The sequence below is a fragment of the Ranitomeya variabilis genome, chromosome 7 (assembly GCF_051348905.1).
Source record: "Ranitomeya variabilis isolate aRanVar5 chromosome 7, aRanVar5.hap1, whole genome shotgun sequence".
Lineage (NCBI taxonomy): Eukaryota > Metazoa > Chordata > Amphibia > Anura > Dendrobatidae > Ranitomeya > Ranitomeya variabilis.
In genome coordinates this window covers 95,938,776-95,957,766 of record NC_135238.1, presented here as the reverse complement: position 1 = coordinate 95,957,766, position 18,991 = coordinate 95,938,776, and the positions used below count along the sequence as shown (strand labels likewise).

Below are 18,991 nucleotides of genomic sequence, written 5' to 3'. Positions count from 1 at the left end.
CGGCGCTCCTTTGCCCGAATTCTGGCACTTAGCCTTGCTCTTCCCACTTGCCCTATAGTGGAGGCAAGTGGGGTGACATCAACCCCGAGATTAATAATAGAGAGGCGTCAATAACACACCCCCATTACTAACCCCATAATTATATCACATAAATACACACACCCAGAAAAGTCCTTTAATTGAAAGAATACCACAGCCTCCTTTAATAAATCTTAATTAAAACATACTTATGACCTCGCCCATTTCACAGATGCCATTGCCTTCTACAAAAGCGTTAAATAAACACACAAACAACAATACTCCTCACCTTTCCGCAAAGAAGATGATAATCCATTTGTCTCACAACAGGTCTAGTTCTGCTACATCTAGATGGCAGGTTGCATGATGCAACCATACAGCCTGCCATCCAGCAGAGACACTGAGCAACCTCTGTAGCCTTCCCAGGCTATAAACATCTGCCCCCAGCCGTTGAATATCCCTCTGCTGGTTAAGAAAATTATGCTGGAACCCACGCCATTTGTTTCAGAAAAACAATCTTTTATTAATTAAATACATGCACAGTAAGCTGCACATACACTGTACTAATTGCATTTGTCACAGACATCTCTATATCTACCTATTCTATTTGTATTTACTGTATGCAATCCGTCTATTTTATGCTGTTGGTTCCTACTGTAATTTTACACTACACGGCTGCTGAATTGCCAACTTTTCTTCTGTCTATGTATGTAATATATAAACATATATATATATATATATGTGTGTGTCACTGACATCTATATATTCTATGTGTATTTATTCTATCTACCCTATTCTAACCTTTCACACTGTGATTTTACTGTATGTAGCAGATGAATTGCCGGCCTTTATTCTAATATATGTGTGTGTGTGTGTGTGTGTGTGTGTGTGTGTGTGTGTGTGTGTGTGTGTGTGTGTGTGTGTGTGTGTGTGTACTCATGTTAAAATGGCATTTCAATCGGATAGCAATCGCGCTGCATTCGGATGTAAATCGGATGCTAAGCATGAAAAATTGGTTTGTACTCGCATGACACTCGCATTACACCTGTGAGACTCTCGGCAGTCAGAATTGGACTGATTTTTTTATACGTTTAGTGTGACTCCAGCCTAATTCTAATAAATGGTGGTTTTCTTTACCTTCTCAGTGCAGATACATCTCCAGTGAATGCAGCAAATAGAAGATTTATCACGGATTTCACCTAGAACGAAAATATATTTTGTATCAGAAATAAAGGACAAAAAGTGGGTCATTTAAAAGTAATATCATATTTTTTATACTTAAACTTTATTTAATTGGCTTCAATTTTTGTTCCAGTTTGTTGCATGTGCTTTTATAAATTGGGATTATGAGGACGCAACAATATGATATGCTACCAATGTTGAGAGCTGAGACAAAAAATGCATTTAAAAAAGATGATTATAATAATGTACAATACAACCTATAACATAAATCCAGTCTGAAGAAAAAATAAGATGCAAAAAGAAAATGAAAACATAAAAAATACAAAAATATGACTCCAAAATGTAAAGCAGGCACTCTCAAAAAATGTTTATACATACTAGTCAACTAAATATGTAAATTAATCAACACTATCCATCAAGGTACAATTGCCAAAGGATAATGAGGGGTGTAGGCAGCAAAATAGTTTTAAAAAATATATATTTTATTACAAAAAAATCTAAAATACAACCTAATTAATAAACAGGGCTAAAACAATGAAAAAAATATATATATATATATATACTAGCTGTACTACCCGGCTTCGCCCGGGTTAATGACTGCTGTTAGCAAAATAGAATGTGTTAACAAAAATTTATTCTGCACACAAAAACCACAAAACAAATAGATAGAAATGTAATTATTAAAAGGCAAAAACTAAGCAAATAGAAGCATTTCACAACATATATTAGCTTTGTTATACTGAGAATGTCTTTGTTGCCTATATTAACCAATCAGAGCTCAGGTTAATTAACTGTAGCAAAATAGAAGCTGAGCTGTGATTGGTTGCTATTGGCAGCCTGATAAATCCCCAGCCAACAGGAAGCCCTCCCCCCTGCCAGTATATATTAGCTCACACATACACATAATAGACAGGTCATGTGACTGACAGCTGCCGTATTTCCTATATGGTACATTTGTTGCTCTTGTAGTTTGCTTATTAATCAGATTTTTATTTTTGAAGGACAATACCAGACTTGTGTGTGTTTTAGGGCGAGTTTTATGTGTCAAGTTGTGTGTGTTGAGTTGCGTGTGGCGACATGCATGTAGCGACTTTTGTGAGATGAGTTTTGTGTGGCGACATGCGTGTAGCAACATTTTGTGTGTTGAGTTGCATGTGACAGGTTAGTGTAGCAAGTTGTGTGCAGCAAGATTTGTGCATGGCGAGTTTTGCGCGTGGCGAGTTTTATGTGTGGTGCATTTTGAGTATGTGCAAGTTTTGTGTGAGGCAACTTTTGCATGTGGTGCAACTTTTGTACATGTGGCAATTTTTCTGTGTGTGCAAGTTTTGCATGAGGTGAGTTTTCCATGAGGTGAGTTTTGCACGTGTGGCGAGTTTTGCGTGAGCCTAGTTTTGCATATGGCGAGTTTTGCATGTAGCGAGTTTTGAGTGGTGACTTTTGTGTTTCGACTTTTATGTGGCGAGGTTGGTGTGTGTGTGTGGTGAAATGTGTGCTGAGGGTGGTATATGTGTTCAAGCACGTGGTAGTGTGTGGCGCATTTTGTGTTTGTGTTCATATCCCCGTGTGTGGTGAGTATCCCATGTCGGGGCCCCACCTTAGCAACTGTACGGTATATACTCTTTGTCGCCATCGCTCTCATTCTTTAAGTCCTCATTGTTCACATCTGGCAGCTGTCAATTTTCCTCCAACACTTTTCCCTTCACTTTTTCCCCATTATGTAGATAGGAGCAAAATTGTTTGGTGAATTGGAACGCGCGGGGTTAAAATTTCACCTCACAACATAGCCTATGACGCTCTCGGGGTCCAGACGTGTGACTGTGCAAAATTTTGTGGCTGTAGCTGCGACGGTACAGATGCCAATCCCGGACATACACACATACATACATACACACATTCAGCTTTATATATTAGATATACCTGTATGTAATCTCCTGTATATAGTATATACCTGTGTGTCATCTCACCTATATATAGTATATATCTGTGTGTCATCTCCTGTATATAGTATATACCTGTATGTCATCTCCTCCTATACATAGCATATACCTGTGTCATCTCCTCCTGTATATACTATATACCTGTAGGTAATCTGCTCCTGTATATAGTATATACCTGTGTGTCATCTCCTCCTGTATATAGTATATACCTGTATGTCATCTCCTCCTGTATGTAGTATGTACCTGTATGTCATCTCCTCCTCTATATAGTATATACCTGTGTGTCATCTCTCCTGTATATAGTATATATCTGTGTGTCATCTCCTCCTGTATATAGTATATACCTGTGTGTCATCTCCCCTGTAAATAGTATATACCTGTGTGTCATCTCCTGTATATAGTATATAGCTGTATGCCATCTCCTCCTGTATTAGCCCTCGTTCACACGTTATTTGGTCAGTATTTTTACCTCAGTATTTGTAAGCTAAAATGGCAGCCTGATAAATCCCCAGCCAACAGTAAGCCCACCCCCTGGCAGTATATATTAGCTCACACATACACATAATAGACTGGTCATGTGACTGACAGCTGCCGGATTCCTATATGGTACATTTGTTGCTCTTGTAGTTTGTCTGCTTATTAATCAGATTTTTATTTTTGAAGGATACCAGACTTGTGTGTGTTTTAGGGCGAGTTTCGTGTGTCAAGTTGTGTGTGTTGAGTTGCGTGTGGCGACATGCATGTAGGGACTTTTGTGAGATGAGTTTTGTGTGGCGACATGCGTGTAGCAACTTTTTGTGTGTCGAGTTGCATGTGACAGGTTAGTGTAGCAAGTTGTGTGCAGCAAGTTTTGCGCATGGCGAGTTTTGCGCGTGGCGAGTTTTATGTGTGGTGCCTTTTGAGTATGTGCAAGTTTTGTGTGAGGCAACTTTTGCATGTGTTGCAACTTTTGTGCATGTGGCAATTTTTCTGCGTGTGGCAATTTTTCTGCGTGTGCAAGTTTTGCGTGTGGCGAGTTTTGCACGTGTGGCGAGTTTTGCATGTGGAGAGTTTTGCGCGTGGCGAGTTTTGAGCGGCGACTTTTGTGTTTCTACTTTTATGTGGCGAGGTTGGTGTATGTGTGGTGAAATGTGCACTGAGGGTGGTATATGTGTTCGAGCACGTGGTAGTGTGTGGCGCATTTTGTGTGTGTGTTCATATCCCCGTGGTGGTGTGATTATCCCATGTTGGGGCCCCACCTTAGCAACTGTACAGTATATACTCTTTGGTGCCATCGCTGTCATTCTTTAAGTCCCCCTTGTTCACATCTGGCAGCTGTTAATTTGCCTCCAACACTTTTCCTTTCATTTTTTCCCCATTATGTAGATAGGGGCAAAATTGTTTGGTGACTTGGAAAGCGCGGGGTTAAAATTTCACCTCACAATATAGCTTTGACGCTCTCAGGGTCCAGACGTGTGACTGTGCAAAATTTTGTGCCTGTAGCTGCGACGCCTCCAACACTTTTCCTTTCACTTTTTCCCCATTATGTAGATAGGGGCAAAATTGTTTGGTGAATTGGAAAGCGCGGGGTTAAAATTTCACCTCACAACATAGCCTATGACGCTCTCGGGGTCCAGACGTGTGACTGTGCAAAATTTTGTGGCTGTAGCTGCTACGGTTCAGATGCCAATCCCGGACATACATACATACATACATACATACACACACACACACATTCAGCTTTATATATTAGATATATATATATATATATGTCCGTGTGCTTGACAACCAAGGGTTACACTAGTTATATATACCAAAAAATAGAGTATGGCAATAAATAATAAGGTGAACCAGCAGATAATTTTATATATATATATATATATATATATATATATATATATATATATATATATATATATATATATATATATATATATATATATATATATATATACTAGATTGTGGCCCGATTCTAACGCATCGGGTATTCTAGAATATGCATGTCCCCGTAGTATATGGACAATGATGATTCCAGAATTTTATGACATCATCGTCGCCATGGCAACCATTATGACATATATGTCGATACTGTGCCCGTCGCTGATTGGTCGAGGCGAATTCGCGGCAGACTGTGCCCGTCGCTGATTGGTCGAGGCAACCTTTATGACATCATCGTCGCCATGCTGTGCCCGTCGCTGATTGGTCGAGTCCTAGCGGCCTCGACCATTCAGAGACGCGGGATTTCCAGGACAGACAGACAGACGGAAAAACCCTTAGACAATTTTATATATATATATATATATATATATATATATATATATATATATATATATATATATATAACTGCACCGTATACCAAAAATCACCACCATAATAGGGGCCAAAGACTTATCTTAATATATAGAAAAGCAGATGTGAGTTTTTAGAAGTAACAAACCATCAATGTCTAATATAATCATCCGTGTACAAATACCACAATGTAAGCCAATACTGACAGTGACAGTCTCCAATATCAGGAGGTGCTAGCCCCGAGGTAGTGTACTGTTATGATCCTGGTGGTAGGATCTCAAACTGACCTGACACATATGCCCTGAATATATAGGACAAGTTCTGGGGATGTGGAAGCTATACTGACCGCAATCCTGATCCTATACAAACACACTAAAGGCAGCTGTGGAGCGTTACCTGAAAACCTAGACGCCTCGTCACAGCCTGAGAAACTGACTACCCCTAGAGAGAAAGCAAAGACCTCACTTGCCTCAGAGAAATATCCCCAAAGTTTTAGATAGCCCCCCACAAATAATAACGGTGAGTTAAGGGGAAAACACAAACGTAGAGATGAAACAGGTTTAGCAAATGAGGCCCGCTAATACTAGATAGGCAGATAATAGATAGGTGTCTGTGCGGTCAGTACAAAAGCTATCAAAAGTAAACCACGCAGAGAATACATGAACCCCCACACCGACTCACGATGTGAGGGGCGCACTCTGCACCCCAGAACTAACCAGCAAGCAAAAAATCACATAAAAGCAAGCTGGGCTGAACTCATAATATAATGAGAAACGTTTTCAAGGAAATAATGAGAAACTGAACAAGCAAACTTAGCTTCTCATAGCAGGAGACTGGTCACAAGGAATATTCAGGAGAGCAAAGGATCAGGACTGAACACACCGACAGCAGGCGACAAGTAAAGGTCCAGGTGAGTTAAATAGGCCCAGCCTAGCAGGAGATGAAACAGCTGAGCCCAGCCAAGACCAGCCATATCGCTAAAGGCCACCAGAGGGAGCCCAAGAACAAACTCACACAGTACCACTCATGACCACAGGAGGGAGCCCGAGAACGGAATTCACAACAGTACCCCCCCCCTTGAGGAGGGGTCACCGAACCCTCACCAGAGCTCCCAGGCCGATCAGGACGAGCCAAATGAAAGGCACGAACCAAATCGGCCGCATGGACATCGGAGGCGACAACCCAGGAATTATCCTCCTGACCATAACCCTTCCATTTCACTAAGTACTGAAGCCTCCGTCTCGAAATATGAGAATCCAAGATCTTCTCCACCACATATTCCAACTCCCCCTCGACCAAGACCGGAGCAGGAGGATCAACAGAAGGGACCACAGGCACCACATATCTCCGCAACAATGACCTCAGGGCCGGCGTTAGGGGCAGGCAGACTAGGCAGCTGCCTGGGGCCCCCGCTGCCCTAGGGGCCCCCAGCCAGGGGCAGACATACTGTTGATGGCACTGCTCCAGGGCCCAGAGGTGGAGGGGGGCCCCTGCAGGAAGGCCCGGTATCATGCAGGATCGGGCCCCTCTCACTCACTCCTGTAATCATGGAACACCGAGTGTCAGGGAGAGAGCGGGGCGCGAAGTGCAGGAGATCAAAAAGGGGGCGTGTCATGCAGGGAGAGACGCTGGCCAATGAACGCTTTCCTTACCTCACAGTGACCAGACAGAGGAGAGCGTTCACTGGCTGCCGTCTGTCCTCCTGCATGGAGCGTCCCAATCGTGAGTACTCGCCTACAGTCAGGGGCCCCAGGGCACAGCAAATAGAGACATCAGTGGAGGAAGAGCAGGACTTACAGGGGGGTCTTCTGCTCCCTCCACTGTTCTGTTCAGAGCAGGCTGCAGCGTCTCCTCACAGAAAAGAGATGGGGGAGGAGGCTCACTGCAGGGGCAGCACGGCAGCAAAATGTATGCTGTGAAGTGACCTGAAAAGTAATGTGCAGTTATAGTGCTCTTTATAACTTATCTCTTTATAATTTTAGTCATGGAACTTTTTGAATTTGAGTCTTTTCCTCCCTTACTGGGAATTTATCATCAGGTGCTGTCTGCTCTGTGCCCCATCCCCCACAGTGGGGTCTGCAGCCTTCTCCAGCTGAACTGACCTGCAGGGCTCATCTGATCACCTATACAAGATTAGTATGTGTGTATGTATATGCTTGTATATGTATGTGTGCATCTGTGTGTATCTATGTGTATGTTTCTATCTGTGTGTGTATGTACAGTATATGTGTGTATGTATGGTATAGTTGTATGGCTGTGTGTGTATGCATGTACAGTATGTGTGTATCTGTGTATGTGAAATAAATTTGTATGGATATATGGTATATATGTATGTTTATGTGCATGTACATACAGTATATGTGTATGTATATGTGTGTACGGTATGTGTATATACTGTATGTGTGTATGTACGGTACGTGTATGTGTATCTGTATGTTCGGTATATGTGTGTGTATGCATGTACGGTATATGTATGTATGTACGGTATGTGCATTTGGGAGTATTTTATATGTATGTACGGTATGTGTGTACTATATGTATATAACTGTATCTGTGTATGTACGGTATATGTGTGTGTATCTGTGTGTATGTACGATATATGTGTGTACGGCATTTGTGTGAATGTACGGTATATGCATGTGTGTATGTACGGTATGTGTATGTATGATGGTATATGTATGTGTATCTGTGTGTATGTATGGTATATGTATGTGTTTGCATATACTGTATTTGTATGTGTATCTGTGTGTACGTACGGTGTATGTATGTGTATTTGTGTGTATGTATGGTATATGTATGTACGGTATGTGTATACTATCTGTGTATATAACTGTATGTGTGTATGCATGTAAGGTGTATGTCTGTGTATGTACAGTATGTGTACCTGTGTGTATGTACGGTGTATGTATGTACAGTATATGCCGGAACAAAAATCATTGTTCTCATCAGCACATCGCCCAGTTAAAACTGCAGATATGCTGCCAAGATGATACTGTATGGGGACAGATTGATTTACTAGTGATCATTCTGTCCCCATCATTGTTCCTCAGCCAGTGTAAAGAGGCTGGAAACAAGTGGCGAATGACTTCAATATTGTTGATCACGCTCGTTTAGTGGCCTGAAATCAGCGCATGTAGCTACAACCAAAATGTTTCTGTTGGTGCAATATGTTAGCATTTGGGGCCCCATTTTAAACTTTTGCCTAGGGCCCCACTTTGCCTAAAACCGGCCCTGAATGACCTATGGAACACATTATGAATGGCAAACGATGTTGGGAGGTCCAAACGAAAAGACACAGGGTTGAGGATTTCCAAAATCTTATAAGGACCGATGAAACGAGGCTTGAACTTAGGAGAGGAAACCTTCATCGGGACATAACGAGAAGACAACCATACCAAATCCCCCACACGAAGTCGGGGACCCACACAGCGACGGCGGTTAGCAAAGTGCTGAGCCTTCTCTTGGGACAAAGTCAAATTGTCCACCACATGGTTCCAAATCTGCTGCAACCTATCCACCACAGAATCCACCCCAGGACAGTCAGAAGACTCAACCTGACCCGAGGAGAAACGAGGATGAAAACCAGAATTGCAAAAGAAAGGTGAAACCAAAGTAGCAGAACTAGCCCGATTATTGAGGGCGAACTCAGCCAATGGCAAAAAGGTCACCCAATCATCCTGGTCAGCAGAAACAAAACATCTCAAATAAGTTTCCAAGGTCTGATTAGTTCGTTCGGTTTGACCATTCGTCTGAGGATGGAAGGCTGACGAAAAAGACAATTCAATGCCCATCTTAGCACAAAAGGATCGCCAAAATCTGGACACAAACTGGGATCCTCTGTCGGACACAATGTTCTCCGGAATACCATGTAAACGAACCACATTCTGAAAAAACAGTGGCACCAAATCGGAGGAGGAAGGCAACTTAGGCAAGGGTACCAAATGGACCATTTTGGAAAAACGATCACAAACCACCCAGATGACAGACATCTTCTGAGAGACAGGAAGATCCGAAATAAAATCCATGGAAATATGCGTCCAAGGCCTCTTCGGGACAGGCAAAGGCAAAAGCAATCCACTGGCACGAGAACACGAAGGCTTGGCCCGAGCACAAATCCCACAGGACTGCACAAAGGAACGCACATCCCGCGACAAGGAAGGCCACCAAAAGGATCTCGCCACCAAATCCCTGGTACCAAAAATCCCAGGATGACCCGTCAACACCGAAGAATGAACCTCGGAAATAACTCTACTGGTCCATCTGTCTGGGACAAACAGTCTCTCCGGTGGACAACGGTCAGGTCTATTGGCCTGAAACTCCTGCAACACCCGTCGCAGATCAGGAGGGATGGCAGACAAAATCACCCCCTCTTTGAGAACACCAATCGGTTCAGAAACTTCCGGGGAGTCAGGTACAAAACTCCTAGAAAGGCCATCAGCCTTCATGTTTTTCGAACCCGGAAGATATGAAACCACGAAATTGAAACGAGAGAAAAACAGCGACCATCGAGCCTGTCTCGGATTCAACCGTTTGGCAGACTCGAGATAAGTCAAATTCTTGTGATCCGTCAAGACCACCACACGATGCTTGGCTCCCTCAAGCCAATGTCGCCACTCCTCAAATGCCCACTTCATTGCCAACAACTCTCGATTACCAACATCATAATTCCGCTCGGCAGGCGAAAACTTTCTTGAAAAGAAAGCACATGGTCTCATCACAGAGCCATCAGAGCTTCTCTGCGACAAAACAGCCCCTGCTCCAATCTCAGAAGCATCAACCTCGACCTGAAAGGGAAGAGAGACATCGGGCTGGCGCAAGACAGGAGCCGAAGAAAACCGACGTTTCAACTCCTGAAACGCCTCCACGGCTGCAGGAGACCAATTCGTCACATCAGAACCCTTCTTGGTCAAATCCGTCAAAGGCTTCACCACACTAGAAAAATTAGTGATGAAGCGACGGTAAAAATTAGCAAAACCCAAGAACTTCTGAAGACTCTTCACAGATGAAGGTTGAGTCCAGTCATGAATAGCCTGGACCTTGACTGGATCCATCTCGATACGAGAAGGAGAAAAAATAAAGCCCAAAAAGGAAACCTTCTGGACTCCGAAGAGACATTTAGAGCCCTTCACAAACAAGGCATTGGCACGCAGGACCTGAAATACCATCCTGACCTGCTTCACATGAGACTCCCAATCATCAGAAAAGACCAAAATATCATCCAGGTACACAATCATAAATCTATTCAGGTACTCTCGGAAGATGTCGTGCATGAAGGACTGAAACACAGAGGGGGCATTAGAAAGCCCAAAAGGCATCACCAAGTACTCAAAATGGCCTTTGGGCGTATTAAATGCTGTTTTCCATTCATCGCCCTGCTTTATGCGCACAAGATTATACGCTCCACGAAGATCTATCTTGGTGAACCAACTGGCCCCCCTAATCCGGGCAAACAGATCGGACAACAGTGGCAAGGGATACTGAAATTTGACCGTGATGTTATTTAGAAGGCGATAATCTATACAGGGTCTCAGAGAACCATCCTTCTTGGCCACAAAAAAGAACCCCGCACCCAAAGGGGACGAGGACGGGCGAATATGTCCCTTCTCCAAGGACTCCTTTATATAACTCCGCATAGCGGTATGTTCTGGTACAGACAAATTAAAAAGTCATCCCTTAGGGAACTTACTACCAGGAATCAGATTTATGGCACAATCACAATCCCTATGAGGAGGTAGGGCACTGGATTTGGGCTCATCAAATACATCCTGGTAGTCCGACAAAAATTCAGGGACTTCAGAAGGAGTAGAAGAAGCAATTGACACCAAAGGAGCATCGCCATGAATCCCCTGGCAACCCCAACTTGACACAGACATTGCTTTCCAATCCAGGACTGGATTATGAGCCTGCAGCCATGGCAGACCCAACACGACAACATCATGCAAATTATGTAGCACCAGAAAGCGAATTACCTCCTGATGTACAGGAGCCATGCACATGGTCAATTGAGTCCAGTACTGAGGTTTATTCTTGGCCAATGGTGTAGCATCAATTCCCTTTAGCGGGATAGGGAATTGTAAAGGCTCCAAGATAAAACCACAGCGCCTGGCAAATGACAAATCCATCAAATTCAGGGCAGCACCTGAATCCACAAAAGCCATAACTGGGTAGGATGACAGAGAGCAAATCAAAGTAACAGACAAAATGAATTTAGGTTGTACAGTACCAATGGTGACAAACTTGGCAACCCTTTTTGTGCGCTTAGAGCATGCTGAGATAACATGAGCAGAATCACCACAGTAAAAGCACAACCCATTCTGACGTCTGTGGTTTTGCCGTTCAACTCTGGTCAGAATCCTGTCACATTGCATAGGATCAGGTTTCTGCTCAGAAAATACCGCCAGAGGGTGCACAGGTTTGCGCTCCCGCAAACGCCGATCAATCTGAATGGCCAAAGACATTGACTCATTCAGACCCGCCGGCGTGGGGAACCCCACCATAACATCTTTAAGGGCTTCAGAAAGACCCTTTCTGAAAATCGCCGCCAGGGCGCACTCATTCCACTCAGTGAGCACTGACAACTTCCTAAACTTCTGACAATAAATCTCTGCTTCATCCCGACCCTGAGCGAGAGCCAGCAAAACCTTCTCTGCTTGGTCTACCAGATTTGGTTCCTCATAAAGCACTCCAAGCGCAAGAAAAAACGCATCAACATTTAGCAGTGCCGGATCTCCTGGCGCCAGAGAGAATGCCCAATCTTGAGGGTCACCCCGCAACAAAGAAATAACAATTTTAACTTGCTGAACAGAGTCGCCAGATGAGCGAGGTCTCAGAGAAAGGAATAACTTACAATTATTCTTAAAGTTCAAAAACCTAGATCTATCTCCGGAGAACAGCTCAGGAATAGGTATTTTAGGCTCTGACATAGGACTGCGGACTATATAATCCTGAATGCCCTGTACCCTTGCAGTGAGATGATCCACACTAGAAGACAGACTCTGAATGTCCATATTAGTAGCTGCATACAGAACCACCCAGAGATTAAGGGGAGGAGAGAGGCCAAACACAGTGCAGAGGGAAAAGAAAAAAAAAAATGACCTTAAGATTTCTCTTCTCCCTCTTCTGCTGCATTAACACTTTCGGGCCTGCTGTACTGTTATGATCCTGGTGGTAGGATCTCAAACTGACCTGACACATATACCCTGAATATATAGGACAAGTTCTGGGGATGTGGAAGCTATACTGACCGCAATCCTGATCCTATCCAAACACACTAAAGGCAGCTGTGGAGCGTTACCTGAAAACCTAGATGCCTCGTCACAGCCTGAGAAACTGACTACCCCTAGAGAGAAAGCAAAGACCTCACTTGCCTCAGAGAAATATCCCCAAAGTTTTAGATAGCCCCCCACAAATAATAACGGTGAGTTAAGGGGAAAACACAAACGTAGAGATGAAACAGGTTTAGCAAATGAGGCCCGCTAATACTAGATAGGCAGATAATAGATAGGTGTCTGTGCGGTCAGTACAAAAGCTATCAAAAGTAAACCACGCAGAGAATACAAGAACCCCCACACCGACTCACGATGTGAGGGGCGCACTCTGCACCCCAGAACTAACCAGCAAGCAAAAAATCACATAAAAGCAAGCTGGGCTGAACTCATAATATAATGAGAAATGTTTTCAAGGAAATAATGAGAAACTGAACAAGCAAACTTAGCTTCTCATAGCAGGAGACTGGTCACAAGGAATATTCAGGAGAGCACAGGATCAGGACTGAACACACCGACAGCAGGTGACAAGTAAAGGTCCAGGTGAGTTAAATAGGCCCAGCCTAGCAGGAGATGAAACAGCTGAGCCCAGCCAAGACCAGCCATATCGCTAAAGGCCACCAGAGGGAGCCCAAGAACAAACTCACACAGTACCACTCATGACCACAGGAGGGAGCCCGAGAACGGAATTCACAACAGTGTACATAAACAGTGCTAATGCTGTTTAATAGCCATGATATGGTATAAGTGCTTACCAGCAAGGTGTCCAGAGTCAGAGTGATTATAAAATTATCTGCTGGTTCACCTTATTATTTATTGCCATACTCTATTTTTTGGTATATATAACTAGTGTAACCCTTGGTTATCCAGCACATGGACATATATATATATATATATATATTTTTCATTGTGTCTGAATTTATTGTCCCTCCCTATGGAGGTTTTTTAGCCCTGTTTATTAATTAGGTTGTATTTTAGATTTTTTTGTAATAAAATATATATTTTTTAAAACTATTTTCCTGCCTACACCACTCATTATCCTTTGGCAATTGTACCTTGATGGATAGTGTTGATTAATTCGAATAGAGTGTTTATTGGGCAATCCATTCCCTTATGGACATCGAGTATAAATATATAAATTGTTGAAATAGATATATTTTTAAGTCCTACGACGCAAGAGTAAAATGAGACTATGAATGTGTCCACATTATGAATCGCTCACAGTTCCTGATCTGATTGAAGAAACACTGTGGTAACAGACAGCATAATCTGATGATCTCATGCACCGTAACAATCAATGTTCAATTCGTATTTCCACACTGTGCTGTGCAGTAAAGTGACGCACAGCCATAGTGAATGATTCCTGGAGTCAGAGGCTACAATTATGACTTGCAGACGCTGCAAGACTGCTTTGTACAATTCTGAACAGCCAATCACAGCAATTTCAAAATTTTGGCAAACAGAATTGCCTGAAACATTGAAGTCCAGCTATGATCAGTGCTATAACAGCAGTGATCATAGGATGGTGCTAGGAAATAGCAGTGTCAATAGCTCCAGTGCTAATAGGTGGGATCGAAGAACGACGTTCGATTGCACCGATCAGTGAGCAAAAGCGCAGTTTGGCCTCTTGATGACTGCTCTGCTTCATTCTAGCTAGGAGAGGTATGCATTGTGATTACTGTGTCATTCTGCTAATCTGCTGGGCCTTGCTGTGCCACAGACCATTTTATCCTGTGCCACTACTTATGCTGTTGCTACTGCTGCTGAATGAAGACCTGATGAAAAGAAGATTTGCTTCTGAACTGTTCCTGTCCCTTGCTTTTTTCTTGTCCACCACAATCCCATCTACCCCCTTTCTCTCCTTTCACCTCTTCCTAACCCCTTCCCCAGCCCCTTTCTGTTGCCTAGCACTGATCAGTACATGATCGCTGTTCAGTACTTGATCGTTCAATTGTTGTAAATCTTTTTCTTTTTTACCACCTACGTGTGTGCAGCCGCCGAGTGCTGATCAGTGACACTCATCACTGATGGGCATCCATGCTCGCTTTTTGCCAGGATTTTTTCTCCCTTACCATTTTTCATACCCCTCTCTTTGCACCACCTCTGTACATGCGTTCAGGAGCCGCCAAGCACTATTAAGTGACGCACATCACTGATCAGCATCCGTGCTCAGTTTTGACGACTTTTTTTCCTGTCCATTTTTTTCACTTCCCTTTGCACCAAATTCGTGCATGCATCCTGCAACCGCTGAACACTGATCAGTGACAACAAAGATAATCCACCTCAACGAACTTTGAGAAGGCTTTTATTCACACAAAGTGCATAACAGAGCACAGTATCAGCAGTACAGCTAAAGGAAAGGCAACATCGACGACTTCATGACCAAGGGTGGGCTGTCGCGTTGTTGTCGCATTTCCTTTAGCTGTACTGCTGATCTTGTCCTCTGTTAGGCATTTTGTGTGAATAAAAGCCTACTCACAGTTCATTGAGATGGATCATTTTCAGTTTCACTATTGTTCCACACCTTGACGCGGCGTCTCCGGGCTCCAAACACCTTCAAAATGTCCTTGTGTGGAGCTGCATCAAACCTTTCTGATCAGTGACGCACATCACTGATCAGCATCTGGTTGTTTTTTTGGTTAACTGTAAAAAATAATTTGGATTAGTTGATAGGGCTAGATTAGGAACAGTAAATATATACTGCAGCATTCAGCTTCTTCTATAGTATTTTTTACTAAAACCGTAATCAAAATTAGCATCAAATAATGAAGTATATAAAAAAAAAGAATCAAATAAAAATAATTTAGATTAGTTGATAGAGCTAGATTAGGGAATATTCGAATCCACAGTAAAAGTAAACTGTAGTAATCAGCCTATACTACAGTATTTTTTTTTTTACTAAATTGCAGTCAGACTTAGAATCAGATAGTTGCTGGTGCCCAGTAATTTGTTTTTACTGACATCCGCGTAGTAATAGTAGTTTTGTAGTTTTATAATTTTACTGAAAAATTCTTGTAGTACTAATACTACAGGTTTTTTTTCCTACTAATGTATAAAATCAAAATTAATGTCAGATAGTTGCGGGCGCTCAGTAATTTTTTTTACAGACTTCTGTTTCGTAATAGTAGTTTCAGAATTTTAGTGTAGTAATTATACTACAGTTTTTTTCTACTGCGTAGAATTACGATTAGCATAATTTAGTTTTGGGGCTCAGCAGTTGTTTTTACTGTTGTTAATTTTTTTTATTTTATCAAATTTTCATATTATCTTTCTTATTTTTATCCTTTTATTTCTAGATTCTTTTCTTCAATTCTTTATTGTTCCTTTTCTCTATTCTAAAATTAATAAAATTATATTTTTTTTTTTACAACAAACACACCTCAATAATATTTGATTACCCAACACAGGTGAAAAACACTACAGAAAAACACACCACCCACGTGAAAATAAAATGTCCCGCTTTGTAATAATTATAGGGGATAACTCAGGAGACTCTTTGCATGGAACAAGACAACTACAGGACACAGTTTTATTAGTGGTAAAGTCTATATTATCACACAGTTATTCAAACAGGTGCAGAGAGAAACAAGTCCACAACACTTGGTGTAAATATTAAACGCAGCTTAACAGTCTATAGGGAACTTCAGAGGAAAATGCAATCACGCAGAAAGTCTATGAAGCACAATTATTCTTGAGGATACTTGACACGAATAAATCCTTGTTTTAGTCCAAACAGATAGCTATGCTTATAAGGCAGTTCAAATAATATCTTATCACAACCAGGGAGGCCTGGGTAATAGTCTCAGGTTTTTGCAGAACAGCAACAGCTTACATGACAAGCAAATGCAGATGGAGAAAACACAAGCAGCAGAATAAGGAGGATTACTGGAAACTGGTGTATGCAGCAGGAACTCAGAGCAGAGTAGCAGGATAACCACACAGGTTCTAAGGAGCAGGTATATAGCCAGGGTGTCACCATGGGTCAGGAGCTGGATGCAAGGCAGAATACGCTAGCACAGACTTAAGGCTGGGGTGGAGTTTTATAGCAGGGAGACACAGTGCACATGAGACCAAAGACGCCATCTTGGAAAAGGGCAGTAATGCACAAAAGGTAATAATGTTCAGAGTCCTGACACGCTTTTCCCAAAGACGGCATTCAGACAAGGAGGTATTATGTCTTCCTTGCCTCTGACACTGATATTGAGTGAGAGGATTCCATCTTCCTCTATATATTCTCCTCCTCTTCCTTTAGCAACAATGACCAGGACCACCATCAGGGCATTACTGTCCTTACTGGCGTATGGGGCCCAGTGAGCAGAGGGGGCCAGGACTGGGCCCCCCTTCTTCTGCTCACCAGGTCCCAGTGGCAGGAGGATTCAGACAATGCAGTAACTGATCATGCATCTGCATGGCAACATTTAAAAGCCACCAGCCAATCACAGGCTGGCAGCTGACGTCAGCACGCACATCGCCGGCGTATGACATCATTGTCATTCGCTGACGAATCCATACTTCAAATGCATGGAGGGGACGACAATGCTGGACCACGGCCAGGTAAGGAGAAAGTGTTTTTTAATGGAAAGTGGAAAGCTGCAATATGTTTGGGTGGCAGAATGGAGACACAAATGTGGAGGATGGAGGCAGATGGGGCAGGATGGAGACACAGTGCAGGATGGAGACAGATTTGGCAGGAACATGTGGCAGGATGGAGACACATGGTGCAGGATCATGGGGCAGAGGGGCGGGCTGGCCCGGGTGGCAGGGAGGCAAATGCCCCCAGGCCACTCACCCAGCAGCTGTGCAGGTCCAGCCACCTGATGGCCGCACACAGCAAACTGTGTGCGGCCGTGTCTGCTGTGCTGTACAGTACTGTGATGCAGCTGGCAGCAGGGTTTGTGTCTAGATCGGAGTTGATTTCTTGAGGAAATGATGTCACTGGAAGGGACGGGGCCTCCTTCAGTCCCATCCAGTGAAGAGATCCAATAGCAGGAAGCTGTGTTTGCCTAGGCTGCTGGAGAAGGAAGTGGGAAAGGAGGGGCTCCACCATGGAGACCTGTGAGGACCGAGGGGATGCAAATGGGAATGAGGACCCAGGACTCATTGTGAGTACTCCGAGGATGGATTTTGGGAAGGGGTTGATGCTACATGAGTGGTCCTGCAAAGGGAAGATTATGATTAGGTGCTGTATGAGGAATGGGGGGATGATGAGGGGCTCTGTTGGGAGAAAAGAGGGGGTGATGAGGGGTTGTGCATGCTGAGAAGGGAAGCTTAGGGGCCATTATGAGATGAGGGGCTGTGGGGAGAAGGGGGATGCTGAGGGGCAGTGGGGAGAAGGGGGATGATGAGGGGCTGTGGGGAGAAGGGTGAATGATGAGGGGTTGTGGGGAGAAGGGTGAATGATGAAGTGCTGTGGGAAGAAGGGTGAATGAGAGGCTGTGTGGAGAAGGGTGAATGATGGATGAGAGCCTGTGTGGAGAAGGATGAATGATGAGGGACTGTGTGGGGAGAGGGGTGAATGATGAGGGTCTGTGAGGAGAAGGGTGAATGATGAGGGGCTGTGGGGAGAAGATTGAATGATGAGGGGCTGTGGTGAGAAGGTTGAATGATGAGGGCCTGTGGGAAGAGTGAATGATGAGGGGCTGCTTTGAGAAGGGTGAGTGATGAGGGGATGTGGGGAGAAGGGTGAATGATGAGGGGCTGTGGGGAGAAGGGTGAGTGATGAGGGGCTGTGGGGAGAAGGGTGAATAATGAGGGGCTGTGGAGAGAACGGTGAATGAGGGGTTGTGGGGTGAAGGATGGGAGGCTGTGGGGAGAAGGGGGAATGATGAGGGGCTGTGTGGGGAATGGAGGGGAAGAGGGGCTGTGTGGGGAATTGGGGGTGATGAGGGGCTGTGTGGGGAGATGGGATGATTAGGGGCTGTGGGGGGATGAGGGGTTGTGCGGGGAATTGTGGGTGATGAGGGGCTGTGTGGGGAATGATGAGGGGCTGTGTGGAGAATGATGAGGGGCTGTGTGTGGAATTGGGGGATAATGAGGGGCTGTGTGGGGAATTGGGGGATGATCAGGGGCTGTGTGTGGAATTGGGGGATAATGAGGGGCTGTGTGGGGAATTGGGGGATGATGAGGGGCTGTGTGGGGAATGGGGGAATGATGAGGGGCTGTGTGGGGAATTGGGGGTTGATGAGGAGCCGTGTGAGGGATGATGAGGGGCTGTGTGGGGAATGGGTAGTGATGAGGGACTTTGTGGGGAATGGGCAGTGATGAGGGGCTGTGTGGGGAATGGGGGAATGATGAGGGGCTGTGGGGGGAATAATGAGGGGC

General features: G+C 44.0%; 1 protein-coding gene across 2 annotated transcripts in view; it reads right to left on the bottom strand.

Annotated features, from left to right (window-relative positions):
- GLS (glutaminase) overlaps positions 1 to 18,991 on the bottom strand; it is a 746,320-nt gene that overhangs the window by 112,763 nt on the left and 614,566 nt on the right. For both annotated transcript variants that reach the window (XM_077275591.1, XM_077275592.1), the window contains one exon: positions 1,156 to 1,217. In XM_077275591.1, the coding sequence (XP_077131706.1) occupies positions 1,156 to 1,217 (62 nt within the window). The remainder of the gene's footprint in view (positions 1 to 1,155; positions 1,218 to 18,991) is intronic.